The sequence below is a fragment of the Strongylocentrotus purpuratus genome, unplaced genomic scaffold (genome assembly GCF_000002235.5).
Source record: "Strongylocentrotus purpuratus isolate Spur 01 unplaced genomic scaffold, Spur_5.0 spur5_scaffold_5, whole genome shotgun sequence".
Taxonomy (NCBI): domain Eukaryota; kingdom Metazoa; phylum Echinodermata; class Echinoidea; order Camarodonta; family Strongylocentrotidae; genus Strongylocentrotus; species Strongylocentrotus purpuratus.
The window spans coordinates 11,874,456-11,897,027 of NW_022145611.1; the positions used below are offsets into that span (position 1 = coordinate 11,874,456).

General features: G+C 37.4%; 1 protein-coding gene across 1 annotated transcript in view; it reads left to right on the forward strand.

Moving 5' to 3' along the window:
- Positions 1–18,486, forward strand: part of LOC590127 (proteasome activator complex subunit 4) — a 37,325-nt gene extending 18,839 nt beyond the window's left edge. The window contains exons 21-39 of the mRNA XM_030999469.1: positions 1,709–1,807; positions 2,418–2,576; positions 3,524–3,652; positions 4,159–4,353; positions 5,098–5,219; positions 5,729–5,782; positions 6,216–6,345; positions 6,944–7,188; positions 7,568–7,763; positions 8,998–9,150; positions 9,803–10,008; positions 10,544–10,675; positions 11,245–11,450; positions 12,099–12,175; positions 12,712–12,840; positions 13,653–13,808; positions 14,158–14,305; positions 15,127–15,260; positions 16,174–18,486. Coding sequence (XP_030855329.1) covers positions 1,709–1,807; positions 2,418–2,576; positions 3,524–3,652; positions 4,159–4,353; positions 5,098–5,219; positions 5,729–5,782; positions 6,216–6,345; positions 6,944–7,188; positions 7,568–7,763; positions 8,998–9,150; positions 9,803–10,008; positions 10,544–10,675; positions 11,245–11,450; positions 12,099–12,175; positions 12,712–12,840; positions 13,653–13,808; positions 14,158–14,305; positions 15,127–15,260; positions 16,174–16,308 — 2,805 coding nt within the window. The 3' untranslated portion in view covers positions 16,309–18,486. The remainder of the gene's footprint in view (positions 1–1,708; positions 1,808–2,417; positions 2,577–3,523; positions 3,653–4,158; positions 4,354–5,097; positions 5,220–5,728; positions 5,783–6,215; positions 6,346–6,943; positions 7,189–7,567; positions 7,764–8,997; positions 9,151–9,802; positions 10,009–10,543; positions 10,676–11,244; positions 11,451–12,098; positions 12,176–12,711; positions 12,841–13,652; positions 13,809–14,157; positions 14,306–15,126; positions 15,261–16,173) is intronic.
- Positions 18,487–22,572: the final 4,086 nt, after the last annotated feature.

Genomic DNA, 22,572 nt, shown 5'->3' on the forward strand with positions numbered 1-22,572 from the left:
AACTGAGGTTTTATGTCCAAAATGGACTTATCATTTAAAAAGCCCTTTACAAACATCCCATGTTTTCTGTGGTGCAAGTTGCTGTCCAGGCTTGAAACTACTTGACCACATTTAAACAATGTAGCATTTATTCTCACTCGCAAGATCTATCTCTCATTGTATAACTGTTATTGTGCCAAAGTAGTGGATGCTTTATTGTCAATGGGCCTTTGGTGTTTTCTTAGTGTCGTAATACGGAGTAATTTGTCGTAATACGGAGTAAGTAAGGCACCATGCATGCAGCTTGAATGTGAAGGGTGGGCGATGAGCCCATTTATTTGTGAACAGCAATATACATCAGCATGAAGAAAACCCTGCAAATCAATCAGATGTGCCAAACATAAATACAAGACAAGTATAGATTCTTATCAACATATATCTGATACATAGTATACAACAATGTGGGCGAGGTAAACAGACAGTAAATTATCACACTGTTGGTTTACACTGTATTACATAAACTGTGACATCATGCATCAATGATAATATAATAATAAAGACAATATCATTGTCTTTAATTAGCACATATTATATGAAAGTACATATTCAAAATGCATCAATAAACAACATTACACCAATTAAACAATGTATATATATTAAATCATATCCTACCCAAGGTCTCTGAGATACAAGCCGGAGCAGCTCCCGGCTCCCAAAAGACAACACAGTCCCAGCTAGACCACACTAATACAGCTCCCAGCAAACCTCGCTAGCATGTCATCTATAACAAATCGTTAAAACATCCTTATAGTATACTAATAACACATTACATAAAGTAACTCATCAATTAAATTATCATACAAAGATTCCATGAGCGCCGCCATCTTTATCACAATATTAACATCATACGCCCTCAACGGCGAAATCATTACAATCAATAATTCACGCACTAAATACAGGTAGGCGTTAACCACTAACCATTTAAAAGACAATTTATCTAAACATCATATAGAATAAATGTAATAACATTTATTTAAACGATCAATGTAATTTGATTAACTGGATACCATATCCCTATGAAGACATACTATTCTGACTAACGGAAGTTGTCAAGTACAGAATCAAATACATTCTCCTTCCAAAATAATCCTTATTTTCCTCTCCTGAAGGACATAAAAACATTTCATAGACACGTATCAAAGCTTACAATCTTTACTATCAAAGTGACATTTAAAGAAAACAACTTACTTCTTTCAAAGGTGTAAAAACGTAACAAGGGCGTTGCACACTAATATACGGCCCGACACACGCACAACCTCCTTCGCCCATGACAAGATGCAATGTGTGCCTACGTATCTGCTATGTCAGGCAGATTCCCGTGCCCACATATAAAGACCTATCACAATTCTATAAACAAAATATCCTTCCTCTTTTTGCTATTCTTGTACAAACACCTTTTGAATGAAGTAAAATTAAGTTATTACACATTATATGCAATCTTATTCCTTTTTTACATAAACTCACAATATATCAATTCTTCCTCAAGATAACAAAACAAACTTATAAATCGAGGAACTACATTTCATTCACCCTATTTTTAACGGCAGTTTTATGCAAATTATACAAAGTCATTTGCATAAGAAAAACACGTATAAATCCAATTTCCTACATTAGTCAACCAGCTAGTGAGGACTCGTGCATTCATCCAATGTGTTTGTTTTATATGCAGATCAACAATGCGCTGATGTGGTACATGGGAGCAGAGAAGAAGGACTTTGACAGCCGATGGAAGGGATTCCTCATCATCAAGAAAGCCATGGAAGACAGGGTAAGCTTAGTGGAAATATTACCTGTATTTACTAATCAAAATACTAATTGAAATCTTTACCCTGGCGTTGGTCCCTGTTGATACTAGTCTAGTTACCCGTCGACAACATCCCTTTAGAGAAATGCAATAGTAGTTCAACTCACTAACCAAGCAAAGATTCAAACTCCTGACGTCTCATTGGAAAGTTGAGTGAGTAAGCAAGTCAGGGTACTTTCATAAACGACAAGCTGGGATATGAAATATTTGTAATATTGCCAGATAATAATGATAGATAAAAGGTTTTATATCAACCTAGGAAAGTTGATGGAAATTTCCTGAAAGTAAGTCATTGAGTGCTATTTACTAACTGCCCGCCTCAAAGCTTATGTAATAGTTTCCAAAGCATATTTATTGTAATTTCATTTGTACAAAGGAAAGATTTTGTTGTTGAAATTCCATCAGCATCTTCTCTATCTTTGTCTTTGTTAATAAGATTTATCAGAGTCATACTAGTATGGTGTCAACATGTAATCCTGAATGTGTGTGTGTCTTTTTTTAATGATATGTAATCTTAATTTAATATAATATTCCTGTGATTTAAATCATCTGTATTATCCTTTCTCATCCTCAGTTACATGGGAAGAAGAGGCACCTGCGAGCCCTGTTGATAGATCGGGTATACCTCCAGCATGAGATGAGGATGCTGGTCCAGGCCAAGCATGTTTACACTGATCTTGATAAACAGATTCATAGTGATCTGTTCACACTGTCAACAAGCAGGTACAGCGAGGTAAGAGACATGTCTTTAAATGTATTGAATGTGATGGTGTTCAACCCTTGAAGTTTTGATACAGGATGCACATTAGCCACTATGGGGTACAGTGTGGTAAATATCAGTAAGATGAATTGTACATTAACCGGGGCATTGTATGTGTCAAACCATTTCGTGTGGAAAAAGCCTGTGGCATCAGGAATGAGGTAAGATTGAGAGGTCGAATATGATGTGTATCTAGATGTAGATAGGAACACAGACTGAGGGGTGTTCACCCTGGTTATCAGCTGGTACAGTGAGAAAAGATTTTTTAGAGAAGAGAATGCATGGGTGTTATTTAGTCTTAACCTTAATGTAAGGACAAATACAAGCTAACCTGTTTCTCTAGTTGCATACATGTACGGTGATGTACATGTTTGATTAGACATTAGTAGACGTAAGTGAACTGGATAGGAGAGGGGCTAAAATCATTGTGCCAATTGCTTCAAGCTTTACTGCATCAAAGATATGTGGTTAGGTTTTTATTTGGGTTAAATGTAAATTTTTTATGATGTTGAGATTAGGGTTAGGTATTGAGTTTGGTCAAGGGTTGAAGTTCAGTGTAGGATACTAGTGTAGGACACTGACTGTAACTAGAATTTGTGTCGTAGAAATGAACTTGGATGTAATCGTGTCATGAAGCTTAACCAGCATTGATTTGATGGTTTGGTTTGTTTTACCTGACTGCTAAGAAAGCATGTGTATGCTTGTAAGTAAGCAACCAGGGACCGATATCTTTAAGTCCTCTCCGAGATACTTGGTAATGAGGATTAATGCTTTACCAAAGGGCACTAGTGCATCAACATGGTTTCGAGCCCAATACCTCCCGGTTACAAGACCATTGCACTACCACTCAGCCACTGCTTCTCCTCTTAGCTGCAATGCATTCACCTTTGTCTAATTGTCCTCCTTGTGAATGAATGCAGGTGCGTAAGAAGGCCCAGATCATGCTGTTCAAGATGATGGATCACTTTGTATCATCAGTGAGGCTAATCATTCCTAAGGTCTTGGTCAACCTCAAGCCAGATACAGACATCCCACATCACCAGTTCAAGGTAAAATATTTAATTTATGTTCAACTTTTGTTTGCCCCCATTCTATGCCCATGAATCAGTTGGCAAATACCTTTTGATTTTCAATAGTTGATAAGTAGCAGGATATACATTCAACGTTTAAGCTGCTGCCAATTTCTTTTCTCCTCGAGCAGAGTGATTAGCAAATCACGATGATTATAACTACATTTATGATACATACATCTATTCTAAAGGATACTTTATCCAACTGTCTTGTGTTTAGCAATTAGCAAGTGACACTATCTTCCACTCAAGAATTCTAACAGTGTACTCAATTTTGGAGACAAAAATTCTAAATCTTTTCCTGAAATAGAAACGGGCAGATGCATTAAGAAGTATATTTAAAAAAATGTTAATTTATTCTAACAATGATAAAGAACTTAAACTAAAAGTGTAAGTCTTAGAAGTTTGTTCATGGTAACTGTTCTTTAACAAAGTGCAACAGGTGGACTTGTATTTATGATATCACAATTTGTGTTCTGCTACAGGGAGCCCTCTATGTACTAAGTGGGTACAGCATGAACAGCACATGGGCATGCCTGCCTTACTGGTCAATCCTGAAAGACGTATGGTTAGGACTGGTCAATGCCGGCCACTCTGAGAAGCTGTCCATCATGAAGGTCTTAGCTCAGGTCATGATGAAGGTCAACAAGGTCTTTGACACGTCGGCCATCACGGTCAAGGTTAGTACCCAATGATGTATCTCAGTTTGCTGAATATAATATGCAATTTTTCAACAGGTCATTTTTGTTATGCAGTGATACAGAGCTCCCAATCTTTCCGGTTTTCCCGGAATTACTGTTTTTTTCCTCCAAATTATGGTAGTACGTTTAAAAAACAAATCACAAATTCAATAGAAAACTATCATTACAAAAAATTCTCAAAAAGAATGAAACGCTGATAATACAAAAATAACAAGAACAAAATACCTACTTGTAAATAAACTATGGGTCCTTATATGGAAAAAAAATAGCATGAGGAATGGACATTTCTGCATTGGAAGTTTGTCGCGCGTGGTTATAAGTTTTGTTTTAATGAATTCCTTTTTTTTGCCATCATGGTTCCTTTTTTTTGGTTTTACAGGGTTGACAGCTCTGGTGAGAGTCTTTGTCAAGTACCTGTTGAAAAACTATTTTATTAAATTTATATGAGTTATTATACATTGAGACCTGTATGGATAGAGTGCCTTAGGGACACATAAAAGGAGTGGATCTTCACAAAATAATCCAGTTCAAATATAAGTTGTAAGCAGTTTGTAACACATTACACCTTCTCTATATTATTTCTGTTTCCTGTCTGTATAAAACTGAACAAAAAAATATGACAGAACTTTTAGTCTGTGCCCTTCTGCCAGGCACACAATGAAATGGACAATATATGCACTATATAAGAAAATCAATTTAAGCACTCTTTCTTTTCCTTACTAGGTTTCAGATGGCGCCAGGAGCAAGGCCAATGATTTGGTACAGGGTTTGAACGTCAGCATAACGCCTGAGCAAGAATCAGCATCAGTACAGAGGTTACAGGAACACAATCAAAGCAACATGAGGTGAGGAGAATATTTTAAGAAGAAATCACTGAATTTTACATGATCAGGATAGCAGTAAACAAATAAAGAGTGAACTACCCACAAATGTGTTTTGTTGGTCTTCTAACAAGAAAGAGCAAATTATCTGCCGATAAACATAAGTACAATTTATCTGCCCATCGTCACAGTTTCTACCATCAAAGTTTTAATTAGGTATTTGCAATTTTAACATTTCATATTATGTGTGTAGTCCACACATAAACTCTCTCTTATTTTATATGGAATGGAGTTGCCCAGAATGGAATTGGAGGGAGTGAGACAAAGTTTAATTTTTGAAATTTAATGAGGTTTGTGTGCTCTCGGCACCTGTAAAGACAATAATGACAAGAACACATTGTACAAAAAGTGAGATGGATTATGCAGTAGGTGATGTGCTAGCTGTTCCACCATATAAATGATCTTGAAGAATGTTGTGTTTTTCTTTGAATTTTGATTAAATCAAGGTTTAATCCTTTATACTTTTATTACAGAGTGTATAATGAGCTGGTATCCGAGCTGGTGGATGTAATAGAGCAAGGCAAACTGTAAGTATACTAATTGAAAAAAAGAAATTTGCCAGTGAATGATAACACATTGATCAAAAACTTGAGTAGTATGCCTAGATCAACCACAGTTGATTAGTTGATCAAGATAATTTGATGTTTATGGTATTTTGTTTGTTTTGGGGGGTTTGTTTTATTTTTGCTATTATCAGGTGTATATTCATAATCATAACACTTTTTTTAGTAAATTACATAATTGTCATGTTGTTTATCTGTTACAGTGATTATTTCTATGTTCATTCTGCGTTTGATGCTATTTATACATGGTTGGTAGTGATATTATTGTGTGATTTGACGTCCATGTATTTGATCAGAATTTATGTTTTAGTTTTGGATTTAATACCAATACATTTGATTTGATTATACATGATGAGGTTAATTATGTGTCACTTTTTTCATTCTGTGTGTCTTCTAGGCGATGGAAGTTTTCTCAAATGGCGGCAAGCCTCCTCCGTCTTCAGCTGAGGGTAGATACCCCTCCACCAATCCCTGTCGTACGGCTCTTCACATCCCTCCTCGTACATGACACACTTAACTTAAGAAAGGTAAGCGGTGCTTAGATTTAGGGCCACTCTGTTCCTGTGAATATGATCATTAGGGAATAGTTATGCTTGAAATAGAAGAGAGGACTAGTGGAAAGAGAGAAAAGAGAAAGAGTGAGAGTAAGATGTAGATGGTAGAAAAGGGACCATTTCATTAGGAAATGTTCTCTTTGTTATAGAATTTTCTCATTGATAGAGGGAAAATTATTTAGTTTGGTTTTTTTTTCTTTCCTGATGGAGCAAGTTCAGATGTTATCTATATTCCAGACTTACCCGTTCCGGAGATATTATCAAACATATTATGAGAGCTTCTTTCTTCCACCAGTATTGATTCATGCTCCTCCTGTCTTTCAGTAGCTTATGTATTCAAAGAAATGGCATGCGCGAGTTGGCAACTCGCTATGAACAAATTATTTCACTGATCGATCTTGGAGTGCTTTATGAACCAAAGGATAGGTAATTTTAGTTCTATTAAACAAGACCCCCCTCCCCTGAAAAAAAAGAAATTAAAAATAATTGCATTATAAATTAAATGTCTACATATGTTGTTCCTTATAACCATTCATCACACAAACATTTTATCGATTCTTCTATTCCTCAGCTTGCCATTTCAGCCATGGGTGCAATAATGAAGCAACTGAAGCGTCCGCACAAGAAGGTGCCCCTTGACCCCTACGCAACAGCTGGGTGCCCCGCCCCTCCTGACGACGCCCTACCCAACCCCGGGGAGCGGCCGGACAACAAGTGGACTCAGTACCAGTGTGACAGGTTGCCCACCACCCAGGAGAAATGGGACCAGTGTGTGTTTGTGGATAAGACCCACTGGGGCTACTATAAATGGCCCAAGTAAGTTGTTGCTTGAAAAGCCAGTTAATGACATCACCTTGGATGTCTGAATGACTGGCATCAAATGTTTTGTTTATAAAAGTATGCAAGGAGAAAATGACATGAAGGCATAAACATTGATTGATTGAGTGGCAGATCCAAAAAGGGGAGGGGCACAGGGGGGCAGTGTCCCTCCCTCCCACCCTTGATCTTTGGTTCCGATTTGGTATTGGGGTAGGTTTAGGATTCCCATTGAGTTTAATGTTGGATCCTGGGTTGAAGGTGGGAATGGAGTCAGTATGTTACATATTGATCACAGAGCAGTTGTGATATAAAACCAATGTCTGACATTCTGACTGTCATCTTAACACCCTTGAAACCAACTCTCCCTTTGCCTCAGGAACATGCAGATCTACGCCCCATTCGATGAACAGCCCAAGCTAGACCGTAGCAGAGAGGAGCTGTCAGAGACGGAACAGATCATCTATGATCACTTCAGCAATGCAGAGTTTGTAGAGAAACTAGTAGGCTACCTGTCCTTAGAAGATAAGAAAGGAAGAGACAAGTTTGACAACAAGAAATACACAGTCTTCAAGGTGAGTAGAGTATGGGACATTGCAGGATCCTTTAGTGATTCAATTTTGTAAGACATTGCAATGTAATCAGATAAAGAAATGTAAAATCCTCCTGACTAGGATCCCTAATAGCTGTAATGGTTGTAAAATTATAATTGTGTAGATTACTAAAAATCCCAATGAGAGAAAAGTCCCAGTAGGCTGCGAATCGTACTTGGACCAATGTCATCTTATTTGACAAAAACTATTGCTTGGTACATATTTTCCCTATTGTACAGGACTAAAAAAAGAAATTCTGAATCTGCTTTTCACTTGGTTGCATTGTTTTTGCTCATAGATCATTATAAATGAAATTTGACCTGTTGGTGAACACAATTGCTAAATTGGGAATTCAGTTTACAATGTTTAATATTGGCTGTTCAAACAAAATATGGCTTTTCAAAAAATTATGAATGTTCTTAGCAAATTGCATAATAAATAATTTTATTAATAAAAAACTCTTTGCAATGAAAAAAACTCATGTGGGCTTGTCAAAATTGCTGAAAAAATTTAAATAGAGCACACACTGTAAAAATATAAAGGTTTAAAGGTATTACAAAGTTTTGGGAAATTTTGAAAAATGGGCGGATAGTGATTCTTTACAATTTTGATATATTTGGATGCCCCTGTGGATGTATTAAAAGCACTAGAAATGTTAGCCCCTAAAACACTTCTGCTTTCAAGAAAAATTGAATATAAAGATTTACCGGTGCTCCCGGTAAATTTTGAAAAAAAAATCAAATAGCTCCTACGGCCGTACAATGGTAGCTGCGACCATGAAAATCTCAGAATATGTAGTTGTAGTATATAATTTCCGAACAGAAATAGCTAATCGGCCGATCTTAGTCAAGAAACATTAGTTTACAGCTTAATTAATATCTTGACCTTGAGAGGGAGCTATACAACATAAATTGTTTATTATTTACAATTTCGTAAGTTTAGAGTCGATTTCAACCGCGACAACGATCAGTGAATATTGTAGGATCGCATATGCTTCCAATATGTTCAATTGAACCAAATTCACGACCCCATACCAAAACTTTGTATTACCTTTAATGCTAGCAGATTTGACCAATGCAAATGTATTAACTGTAACCTGTTTGAAATGATGATGTATGTTAAATTTGAGTATTCATTGAAATCATAGACCCAAGATGTATCATTCTTCTGTTCTGATTTAATTTTACCGTAAAACCCTGTTGTTTTTATTTCCCAGGGACTGTTCCGTAACTTTGGGGACACTTTCCTGCCAGTCTTCCAGCCCCACATAGAGAGGTTGTCCAAGGAGGCACTGGAGAGTAGCCAGCGGAGTATGATGGAGATGATGGCTGGTGTTATACGAGGCAGCAAGCACTGGGGCTTTCAAAAGGTATTCTTTACTGGTCAAACAGCAACATATCTTTATTTAAATGATATATATATTTCATATGGTTGTCATGAATAATGAAGTAAGAGATCATTGAACAGTGTTGCATTGTGATGAATAATAAAAAATAAAAAAACTATGATTGCAAACTTGTCTCATAGACTTTGATTTGTTAAACAAGTTAATAAACTTATGGCCCGATATGGGTTAAAATATAATGCATCATCATCAACTGTGGAAGGAAACCAGCTAGACTAGGGTCCTGTTGCATACACCTTACCATTTATGGTCATTTTGCCATTGATAGTAACCACCACCTGAGTGATGTTGCCATAGTAGTTTATATTGATGGCAAAATTACCATCAATGGTAAGTTTTATGCAATGGGGCCCTGGCTTCAAAAGGGAAATATCCATGTTTTTAGTAGTGGATTAGATAAGTATTCGATTTGGTTGAATGATTAGTATGTGCTGTAGTTGTAATCATAGTTTCCCCTTTTTTAATAAACATTTGTTATTATGATAACTCAAGAATGATCATCTCAAACACACTAACCTTGATCACTCAAACTGGAGTGTGTAAATAACATTTAGGTTTTGACAGTAATCTAATGTTTTTTTCCCTCTCCTTCCCCACCATCATTTTTATTTTCCAGACCAAGAATCTGTGGGAGACTGTGCTGCTACCTTCTATGAAGACATCATTGTCCTTGGTAACAGCAGAGACCATCATAGATTGGGGGATGTGCATGGCTACGTCATGTGAGAGTAGAGACCCTCGAAAGCTTCATTGGCTGTTTGAATGGCTCACCCAACAACCAATCAGTGAAGATGAGGAGAGGGGGTCTTTCCTGGATTCAAGGTAAAAAAAAAGGGAGTAAGAAGGAAAGTGTAATTTTGCTGTAGATTCTAATAACAAGATTTAAATCAAATAAATCATTTATATCTTAGTGTAATTGTACCGTTTGTTGTTTTTCAGACAAATTTGAAATTGATTGTAGGGTATCGATATCCATGTAGTAATTGCTATTTTCCCAATTCTAGATATTCACCTGAATGTTGAATGAATTCAAGGTGTCATATGTTTTTACAGAATTTTTACATTTTTTGTCATTTTGGTTATTGAATTTTGTTAGATTCTGCTATTAAATTCACACAGTTAGGGTTCATGTGATGGGTTTCTTGCTGTTTACATCCCTCTCTTTCTACACTGATATCGATGAACTTCTGTCAGACAAAAGTAATATTTACCTTACATATGGCGGCCTTTGCAAAACTATCTGTTTATCTAATCAAAAAATTTGTGTAATGGAGAAAAAAGAAGGGAATGTGAGTAAGACTGTAAAAGTGTACAAAGCCAAGATATCACTTTCTTCATCTCTTTTCGTCTCCTTCAGTCGTCTGTTCATCCTACAAGGTGGATTGTTTCAGCAGGAGTGGAGAGTACCAGGTCTTCATCACAGACTGTTAGGCTACATACGACAGCATCTTACCCACAGCTACAAGAATGTCAGGGACAAGATCGGCAGGTAAGACCCATGATGTACCAGGGGGGGGGGGGAGGTGTTTCACAAAATTTGTCATCAGTGGCAAATGACAGTTGTTGCACCTGTATTTGGCTACTGCGTGGCTGTAGCTTGTGTAATAACATTGGAGTGTGAAGAGCGAGATGGATTTGAGCACTGAACAAGATTTTTGGGGGGGATAACTATTATTTATATACACCTGTATCATTAAAGTTAGACAAAATAAGTTACTAAATGTACACGTATTTTGTATGAAAACTAAGGACCAAGACATTTAAAGTTGGGAAATTTTTCTGCAAAAACTTGTATAGCTTTAACTTCTCTTGGGTCACTATTATCAAACTACCACTGAAAGAGCTATCCCTCCCCACCCACAGGTATGAATATCATGCATGTAGTTGGCCAGGGGTGGCTTTTCTAGAGGGTGATTTTGTTAGGAACTAATTATTTGAGGTGGCGGTAGTTGAAGTGATTAATTGCCTAGGTCGTATTTGTCCGTGAGTACCACTCACAGCTCCAACCTCCCAACTTAATGCCTTCCAATAAAATCAACATCTCCATTTCATCACCAGCTTCCTGGTCATGATCTTCATGTACGACAATGCCTGGTCCCGGGAGAACCAGACATCCTCCCCTCACCGCCAAGAGTTCTTAGAATCCATCCTACCCCAGATGGCCCCCCTGGCTAACATAGACGTCTGGGGAGCTATCCAGGTCTCTGATGAAGAGAAGGCAGAGGATGATGAGAGGAAGAAGGTCATTAGGTTATGTAAAACAGGTGAGTCCACCCCTTAACCTGTGTGGCAAGAAGAAGGGCATAAGTGAGCAATTTCTATGTTTGGGACTCTGTGACTAACTTCTTGCCATTCCCATGTAGACTTATTAAACGCAAGGCAGAAGATGATGAGAGGAAGATGGTCATAACTTAGATTTATTTGAGACAGATGAGTCAACACTACCTTGTGTGCCTTGCAGAAGTGTGTTGGTGCATTGTGTCATTCAAGGAACTCCTCGTTCAATATTAGTGTCTTTGCCAGGCTTATAAAGACTAATCAAAGACTAGGCAGAGGATGATTAGAAGAAGAATGGCATTAGGTATTGTTAGCGAGTGGAAGGTCTTAGTGCAGGAACATTTGTTCAATAATTGTTTAGTATTTATTAGGGCCTTTTAACTTTTAACTTTAATTGTTCTGGTTATATTCGTATGTGTATACAAAGACATTCAATTGTTGGATACAAGTGTTTCACAGCTTTCAAATTTGTCATCAAATGATAAGAACTTGTTCCTTTGGAATTCTTCCGCCGATGATTTAGAAACGTGCAGTGCATCTTGTAGAGAAAGTAAAGTACTTAGCAACATGATATCTTTACTTATGGAGAGATGAATAAATTTGTCAATATTTTTCACTTTGAATTCTCTCTCCAGTCATGAAGTGGATTGTAGGTAGCCTAGGGAACCTTGTATCTCCTGCACCTCAAGAATACTTCCAGTACCTTCCTCTGGTAAGTCAAATCTTCGGGAATATTTTCTGAGGAGTTGTAGCTAAGATGTTTATTGTAGTGTTCTCAGGGTTCCTTACCAGACATCGATTCAGTTCAATTTATGTTCCTTTTTCAATATTATACAACTTCTAATTTCAAGGAAAAATAAGGTTTTTCTCAGTCAATTCTTTGCCAGACATCGATTCAGTTCAACTTATGTTCCTTTTTCAATATTATCCAATTTCTAATTTCAAGGAAAAATAAGGTTTTTCTCAGTCAAATATTGGATATGGTACTAGAGTACTTCAGGAGGATGATATTTCATGATAAACCACCTACATGTATTGTACCGATTTGGTTATGTGCCATTGTTTGTATTAGTTTATAGATTTCTTCATTAGGATTATATGTTTATGAACATTTTGTAAAACATGAATCACTGGTATATGTTTCACCTACTTGTATTGTACCGATTGGGTTAGGTGCCATTGTTTGTATTAGTTTATAGATTTCTTCTGTAGGATGATATGTTTATGAATGACTGGTATATGTTTCAGTTTGCACCTCTTGAGAGCTGTGAGTCTGATGAAGAGCTACGGTATGAAGCAGAGATGACCCTAGCCTGTCTAGCCCAGACTTTACTTCAACCAGGGATGATACCCCTTGTACTCTCCTCTCTACAGCAGGTAAGATTTATTTCATCCATGCATTCTTGATTTTCACTCTTTTTCATTTACTCTATTACATCTCTTTCCTTTTCCTTTTACTCCGAAGATCTAGATACATTTATCTTAATCTAAGGAGACACGAACGAACGAGCTTCACTGTATTACCCCTCATTCTCTCCCCTCACCCTCCCCCTTCTTCCTTCTCTCTTTTCCTTTCTCTTCTGTTCTGTTTCTCTTATACAGATCAGCTTAGTTTCATCTCTCTCTCATCAAGTTCAATCTCCTCTCCATCATACATTACCTTTTATAAATTACACTACTTTCCTTTTGATGTATCCTTCTCTTTTCCTTTCTTCTCCCTTGCTATTTTCTCCCTTTGTTATCCCCTCACTACATATTTTTGTATTTGATCATGCCTTGCTGTTATATCTCACATCTCCTGTTTACTACATCCTCTTTCTCTTCCCCCCCCCCCCCCCCTCTCTATCTCCTCCTGTTTCTTTTCCCCTCCTCTTTTTGTTTCATCTTCCTTTTCTTCTTCTTCCCCACTCTCTTGTCTCCTAGTCTCTCATTCCGTACCTTTCTCCCTTCTCTTTCTCTTACTCGAAATAGTGACAAAGGAGGTAACAATTATGAAGAAATGTCAGGTTCAGTTTATTATTATTATCAATAATGTAAATTTTCGATATACAAAACAATTGAAAACAGTTAAAATGTATTCAAAAAGAAAAAACTTAAAAGATATAAATGATCACATATTCACATTGTGTCATTCACACTAAAACCCTTTTTATTCATTAACTCACTTTTACTCGTTTGCATTTATTTAGATTGGTCAGGGCCAATCCTGGAGAGCCAAGTGTAGTATGTTAGAGTACCTTCAGGTGATGGTGTTCTACAACCTCTTCACCATCAACAGTCTACCCAAGCATATAGAAACCATTGGTCAACTCGTACTGGACAGGCTCAAGGACGATCGCCTTGAGGTACAGTCATTAATTCATATTGATTTTGATGATGATGATGACAGTATTGATGATGATGCTAACAATGATGATGCTAACAATGATATTCATAATAATGATATTAATGATGATGATGATGACGATGAGGACTGAAATGCTCTGAAAATGGAGCTAATGTTGAAAGATTCAGGACACACCTTTTTTTCTCCATTTGGCTATTCAAGAGACACGTAACATGAATGTTTGCAAACTCCCTCATGCAAAGTGTCCTGACACAGAAATGTGCAGCGTACGACACTTACTTACGAAAAATCGCTGCGGTTGACCAACTCGTATCTGAACATGGCTTAATTATCCTCCATCCATTCAGGTGAGAGAGGTAGCAGGTGCAACACTGAGCGGTCTGATTCACTGTGGCTTCTTACCAATGGAGAATGGGATGCAGAGCCACTTTGAGAACCTGTGTAAGACAAGACTATCGACCAAGAAAGTAGTCAGTATGGCTGCACCCGTTGAAGGTAAGCATCCCTCAATACGAGCTCTGTCTTGTTTTACAGAAATGTAGGAAAATATCTTGAAGGAATTCAAGTTATGTAAAATGGCAAGTGTTAAGGTATACTTTGGCAGTAATTAAGTGTTTAAATATAATGCTTCTAATAACAAGTAATGAAATCTTATATATTTTGCTTCAAATTATGTTATCACTTGATACCATGAGTAAAAAATAAAATTGTTTGCTCAGGTATTATTCATATATTTTCACAGTGCTTTGGGTCAGTATTGTATTAAGTTAAACTCAATGCTGGGTTGTAATCACAAAGGAAAAATTCATTCTGCAGCAGGGTGGTCCACAGACATAAGAGCAAACATGTAAAATTGGAATGTGGAAGGATTATGAGCTGATCTGTGTAAAGCACAAAGTCACTTGTTATCAGGTTACATGACTTGCTTAAGAGCTCTAAAGTTCTTAGATGCACTCTGGTGCAATCTGATTCATACTTTGAAGCATTTTAAGAACATTGTATGACTAATATTTTATAATTGATTTTGGTTGACAATGAATATGAACCTATTGCTGAATTTCAAACCTTCACAATAAAAATTGAAACCTGTCGCTGTAACACATTTAAGCCCCTTGAGGACCACTCTTATCTTGCTAAGCTCCACTTAGGATAGAGCTTACCAGGTAATCGGTACATCCTAGCATTAGGTTTTGATTTGAGTGTACCTGGCTTTAAAGTTTAATCTCAATTCTCGTATTAGAGAGATCATAAGATGTGATTTATCACTCATCTTGTATCCCTCCATAAATCTTTTACCTTTGTCGATTGCTCTCCAGCCATAGTCCAGAGGCATGCTGGTATCCTGGGTCTGAGTGCATGTGTCCAAGCCTACCCCTATGATGTCCCTGAATGGATGCCAAGGATACTGATGGACCTCACAGATCATCTACACGATCCTCAACCTATCGAGGTATGTCAACCTAAAACATTGAAATCTGACAGGAGTATTATAAAAGTGTATATTAAACTGAAGCCCAGTTAGAATAGGGTTTAGTCCTAGTCCAGGGGAGTGTTTCACAAAGACTAAGATCGACTTTAACTTGGACTTAACTATGGCAGGCTGCTCATGCCACTAGCTGCTCTCACCATTTACTGGCATTAGACTCTCAAGGGATGTACAAATCGTGGTCACCTACGACAGAATTTACATTTTTTGATAGTTCATTATTGAAGGAAATAATGGTGGGAGCAATCAGTGGCATGAACAGCCTGCCATAGCAAATTCCAATTTAAGTCGATCTTGGTCTTTGTGAAACATCCCCCAGGTGTAACCCTGATTAAGCTGGTTGAGTAAGTTCGTTAATTAACGAGTGCCAAGTGTAACTTCATCCAAGCATGCCCGTATGAAGTCCCTGAACGGAAAACAAGGATACCCACGGACAGATCATTTCGCATGATCATAAACCTATCAAGGTACGTCTCATTATAAAATTGTATTTTTCTTGCCTTTATGTTTACACAGTTGCAAAGACTTTAAAAATCAACCCAAGGACCATCTCAGGAGCATACTGCATTAGATATCAATACCACAATGGCATATTACACAATCAGAATGTGATATTTATAAGCAATATGAAAGGGTAGTCATTTCTTAATTGTCGGTTTGATAATCTTGTTCATTGTACATTAGCCGTTAGTAATGAACAGCTTTATACAGTTAATAACATAGTTATTCAGCTGAGTGTCCTTTATTCTGTCAGTCTAAATTTGTATATTATTCTCGTTGATTATCCATTTTACTTGTCTATTATGTGTTTTTCGTTATCTCTCATTACCAAATTTCATCCCGTTTCATTTGTCTCTTCTTTATTTACTATCTGCAGAAAACAGTGCGAAAAACCCTGTCTGACTTCCGCAGAACGCATCACGACAACTGGCACGAGCACAAGCAGAGCTTCACAGACGACCAGCTTGTAGTACTTACTGACCTTCTAGTCTCGCCCAACTACTACGCATGATGCAGCCTTTGTCTCGTTTGAAGTTGTCTTCTCAGCTGGTCAAAATTCTTCAGAATGTGAAACACCAGAGCAACAAGTTTGGTGAAGTCGGCGCATCTCTCGGTGCTAACCTGCTGTAAGATTTGTTATGCCCAGTAGGCCAGTATGGATAGTTTTTAAGTATTTGCTATTATGGGATATCTATGCTACATTATGATGTGGTCTATAATATTGAACAGTTCACATCACAGCCATGTATTGTCAGTCGTAACTATCCCCTTCTTACACTGATAGTGTATGACTCAGAGACTGGAATTCCTTAAGAATTAACATATTATAAAGTCATACATAGCTATTGGCCAGTAATAAGAAAAAGACTGAATTTGTAGACAATGCAACCTTATCCATGACAACATGAACTCTATGACTGTATGTGTGTCTTCAGATATCTAGTTACCATAGATACACTCACAATATTTTATACTATTTTATTTGAGGGTTAAAGGAAAGGTATACAATTATTTCATTATTTTTAGTGAAATTATTAATTGTAGTGATCTCAATAATTTGTTACTATGGCAGATGAGGCATTTTAAAAGATATGAAACTGTTGCCAATTTAAAGAGAAAAGTTGTTCATTTATACCTCAGAAATCTCTGAACTGCTTTGGGTGAATGGATTTGTTTGGATTTAGATTCTGAAAGCATTATTTGCAAAGATCATACACTTTCACTAAATGTGTATTCAATGTTTTTTAAATATGATCATAAAACAGGGGTGCACCAATGAACAAAAATAGTACATTTCTGTCAAAGAAAGTGCAATCTATGTTTTAATTTATATTTTCTTTTTATTACAGTTAGTCACTATGTATATTACTTTTATTATTTTCATGTTAGAACTTTGCAGAATTTCATTTTCTTTTGAATTGTTTTAAATTGATGTGAAAGAATTGGTTTCTCTAGCATGAAGTTATTTTAGTTGACATACTGAATCTTTTCAAATATGTCATTTTATTCATTACAATTCAATGTGAAGAAGAGTGACTACTAGTACCCATACCCATGTAATCACATTTTTAGGATGTTTATGCAGGGCCTTCTGTTTATATATTTACAATGGGTAATTTTTCTGGAGTTCCTTTCTTTTTGCATAAATTAATTACATGATTGGCTGGCCCTGTGCAGCTAAGTTGCATAGGAAGTTAGGAACATTGCATAATTCGTTCATTCACCTGTTACAATTGAATTTTAGTTGTTGCTAGGTCAAACATTGTGATTTGCCAGACCTAACAACATGCAACTTCCATTTAAAGACGTAAGCACTTAATTTGATTATATTACAAAAAGAGCCTTTAATGAGAAAACTTCATGAGTTTTGCTGACTTTGTCATATTGGATTTGGACTTTTAATTCACACTTCAGATGAGTACCAGCCCCATGTTCACTAAGGCTTTGTATTCAATATTTTAAAACTGTTATGATGATGGAAATACCTCTTTACCTATGGACAAAAAAAGATGTGTTGGGCTGTATGATCTAAATTTATACCGGTGTTTGGGTATTAACTCTGTCCATTGATTATTGAAAATTCATGTATGTGTTTATGATGTACAGTTGTTGTTTTTAGGATTTTGCTAAATTTGGAGTCATGCATGTTTATGAATAACAGTTATTATTTGGTTTGAGATCTCACTAATTCCTGGTCTTAATCTAGTATATGGTTAATAGTGGAATTGTCCATACAATAATCTGTGTTTTTTTAATCAACCAATATCTGATTCCTGGGTTGTGCTCATCCAGTTCCAAGAATTATGAAAAGGTAAATTATGTTATATATTTTTGTTTAGATTAAGCAGACATAAGCTCTCTTATATATTACATTTTTATTTCTTATATGTTTGAATTAGGGGCAACACTTCCATTTAATTTGAAGTTCATCTATAGAATTGCAATATTTTAATGGATTAGGTACATGACTGTTTTTAATGTCAATTGGTAGTAAAGTTAATGACTCATTTTTTACGTTCTCGAAAGGTGGAAAACTTAGGTGCTAAAATAGATGTAGAACTTTGAAATACTGATTGATGCAGGGATAAGTATTCAGGAATTTGGTTCATTCAATATTTATCAGCTTTTGTTTATCCACTGTGATCTGTAATAGATGGACTTTATTTTGAATATATACATATATAAAAAACAGCTAGTTACCCTGTAGTTAAACAATGCTCATGTGAGATCCCCTAGGCTTTACACGTTTCACAATCTAAAAATAGAAAAAAGGCCTATATTGAGATTCTAGTTTCGTGCAGCACATTGCCAGGAAACTCTGTTGTGGTATCCAGGTCAATATTTTGTGTTGTTTTCTCAAGCATTGTACAGGACAATTAAGATATGCTGTACCGTATCTGGACACATCCACCCCCGGATAGTTGTCAGGGGTGGTTGTCCAGGGGGTAGGTGTCCTCACTATGAACATGACGGACAAAGAAAGCGGACAAAATATACAGTTCCTCAGGTAGACAAAGGAGCATCCCTTCACTGCTATTATGTCAAAATGTGTAGAACAGGTGTCACATGCATATTCACCTGTTCTACACATTTTGACATAATAGCAGTGAAGGGATGTTCCTTTGTCTACCTGAGGAACTGTATATTTTGTCCGCTTTCTTTGTCCGTCATGTTCATAGTGCCTAAGCCCCTATCTTCTTATTTATAGATGAAATTATGGTTACTGATTACTTTCAATATGTGGGTACGGTGTATTATTACTGTGTTGATATGCAATAAAGGTGACATATATTGAATTCTAACCTCAGAGCCAATTTCTGTCTCTCTCTGTCCCTCTCTCTCACTGTCCCCCTCTCTCTCTCTCTCTCTCTCTGTCCCTCTCTCTCACTGTCCCCCTCTCTCTCTCTCCCTCTCTCTCTCTCCCTCTCTCCCTCTCTCCCTCTCTCCCTCTCTCCCTCCCTCCCTCCCTCCCTCCCTCCCTCTCTCCCTCTCTCCCTCTCTCCCTCTCTCCCTCTCTCCCTCTCTCCCTCTCTCCCTCTCTCCCTCTCTCCCTCTCTCCCTCTCTCCCTCTCTCCCTCTCTCCCTCCCTCCCTCCCTCCCTCTCCCTCCCTCCCCCCTCCCTCCCTCTCCCTCCCTCCCTCCCTCCCTCTCCCTCCCTCTCCCTCCCTCCCTCCCTCTCCCTCCCTCCCTCCCTCTCCCTCCCTCCCTCTCCCTCCCTCCCTCCCTCCCTCTCCCTCCCTCTCCCTCTCCCTCCCTCCCTCTCCCTCCCTCCCTCCCTCCCTCCCCCTCCCTCTCCCTCCCTCTCCCTCCATCTCCCTCCCTCTCCCTCCCTCTCCCTCCCTCTCTCTCCCTCTCTCTCCCTCTCTCTCTCCCTCTCTCTCTCCCTCTCTCTCTGTCCCTCTCTCTCTGTCCCTCTCTCTCTGTCCCTCTCTCTCTGTCCCTCTCTCTCCCTCACTCTCTGTCCCTCTCTCTCTGTCCCTCTCTCTCTGTCCCTCTCTCTCTCTGTCCCTCTCTCTCTCTGTCCCTCTCTCTCTCTGTCCCTCTCTCTCTCTGTCCCTCTCTCTCTGTCCCTCTCTGTCCCTCTCTCTCTGTAATGTAATAAAATTTAATGCATATTCCCCGTTACGAATAATTATATCTCGGAAGTCAGTATGCGAATTGCATACATTCCACGTTAGGTCGGTCAAGCCATCATGTTTGTCCTACCCTAGCAACAATTAATGAATGCAATTTGCATTCTTACTATTCAAATACAATCATTCATAAGAGGTGAATGAAGCAAGTCATAAATAGGCACTTAACATTGGGCATTACATTAAGAAAATGGTCTATTTAGGTTTCTATCTAGCTATTCAATTCACCTGCTATACATCTCTATAGATGAAATCTACTTTGCATACATTCTCTGTTGCTATGTCTGGCAATGTCTGTCAATAGAAACCTTTCTTCATGAAGTTTGCATACATGGCCAAACTTGTATAAAAAGCTGTGGAGACGAGAAAAGAAATGCTGAAAGTTTCGACCCCCTCCCCCTCTCTCTCTCTCTGTCTCATTCTCTTTTTATCTCTCTCAGTTTTCTGGCTGCCCCTAGGTATTCTATAGACAACAGTAATTGCATGCCTCGTTACTAATCATTTCATTCACCTGTTTTGATTAATTGTATTTCAATAGTGTCAATAGAATGCAAATTGCATACTTAGGTCGGCCAAGCTACATGTTTGTCAGACTAAGCAGCAACGAATGTATGCGCATTCTAGCTATTGGGATATCCAGGTGAATGTAATAAATCATCTCTAAGTAAACATTACAAAAAATGGTCAATTAATTAATGCGATATCCCCACTTCTAACTCATCTTCATAATTAATAAATAATTGAAAGCCACACATCCAAACACAGTTTTATTTTCATCATAAATGAACAATACCGAGACCCATGATCGTGATGTATACAACACTTTCATAAATTTCATGTATCAAATTTCTCTTTTCTCATTTAGCAAACATGTTTGCCTGTATCCCCTCACATGCCTCATCCAGTCTCCAAACCCCAAGTCATCGGACCCCCCCCCCCTTGAATGCACTTGTAATGTTAGACATCGTAACTCGCGTGTAGACTAGATTGGTTTCCTTTCGTATCAAATTTCAGCTGATCGAGGTACACTGCAAGCAGCGGGAGTAAACATGAATGCTCAGAATAAAACCACATTAATGTGCATGCGCTGTTCGTTATCCGTATAAATGCAGTACCATCACAGTTACCTTTTTTTATCCATTGATGCTCTGTCTCACTGTACAAAGCAAACTGTAAAGAGCACCATTCAAAAATGCAAATTTTATGATTTCATTCAGATGGATTTTGTCCAGTGTCTAGACAGACTTTTGATTTTGATCATGAGCAAACCGGCATGCATGTTTAGAGAGACAGAAAAATATCCACGTATGAACACAAACTATATATCGCAAAAACAACATTGAAATGTCAGCAACATTATCAGCATCATCATCATCATTATCAGCATCATTATCAATATCATTATCAGCATCTTCATTATCATCAGTATTATTATCATTATCAATATCATTATCAATATCATCAGAAAAATATCAACGTATGAACACAAACTATATCGCAAAACAACATTAAAATGTCAGCACCATTATCAGCATCATTATCATCATCAGCATCATTATCATTCTTATTATCAACATCATTATCAGCATCAGCATCATTATCATTCTTATTATCAACATCATTATCAGCATCATTATCAGCATCATTATCATCATCAGCATCATTATCATTCTTATTATCAGCATCATTATCAGCATCATTATCAGCATCATTATCAGCATCATTATCAGCATCAGCATCATTATCAGCATCATTATCATCATCAGCATCATTATCATTCTTATTATCAGCATCATTATCAGCATCATTATCAGCATCATTATCAGCATCATTATCATCATCAGCATCATTCAGGTTTTTATCAGCATCATTATCATCATCAGCATCATTATCTTCATCATTATATTCATCATTATCGCCATTATTATCATCATGATTATCAGCATCGTCATCATTATTATTATTATTATTAACAAAGCTTATAAGCTACTTTTTCATGCGTACAGCAAGCTACGAAGGAAGCATTCCCTTTTTCTTGTCATTCACGAGATACAAATTCCAACAAAATTTTGTATCCTTTAGTGGTCCCCTGTTTTGAGTAATGTTACCTTCAAAGGCGCAATAATACGACTAGGTTTTTATCGTGCACATCCAATCGGCTGACATTTCAAAAACTCATTGGCTGGACCTTGACGCGTCGATAATGCACATAAAAGTGTTGTGGCCGTGAGCGAGGCGGTGGGGTTCGCAAAAAGGTGTTCAAGGTAATTTTGATTGCGATTTTAGCGACGTTGTTGCGAGTTTTGATTGTCAGCATCTAATGGTGGTAAATAATTATAGGGCTCCGACGATATGACAAAGAAGATGGATACATAGCTATGTTTAAATCGCAAGTAATTGTCGAATGATACAGTACACAATAGGCTAGATGAGTGGATCGAAGATGGATATATATAATTCACAATTATTTAAAGGAAGGATCTTCACATGCACGAGTATAAAGCTGCAATTCGTGTGAGGTAGCCTGAATAGAGGGACACCAAGATGTATTCGCTTCAGAGCTTCATTAATATATTATGAGGGCCCTCTAAAAGAAAGACAAAAATCTTCTCACCGCGACATAGAGGAAATAGATATCAAAC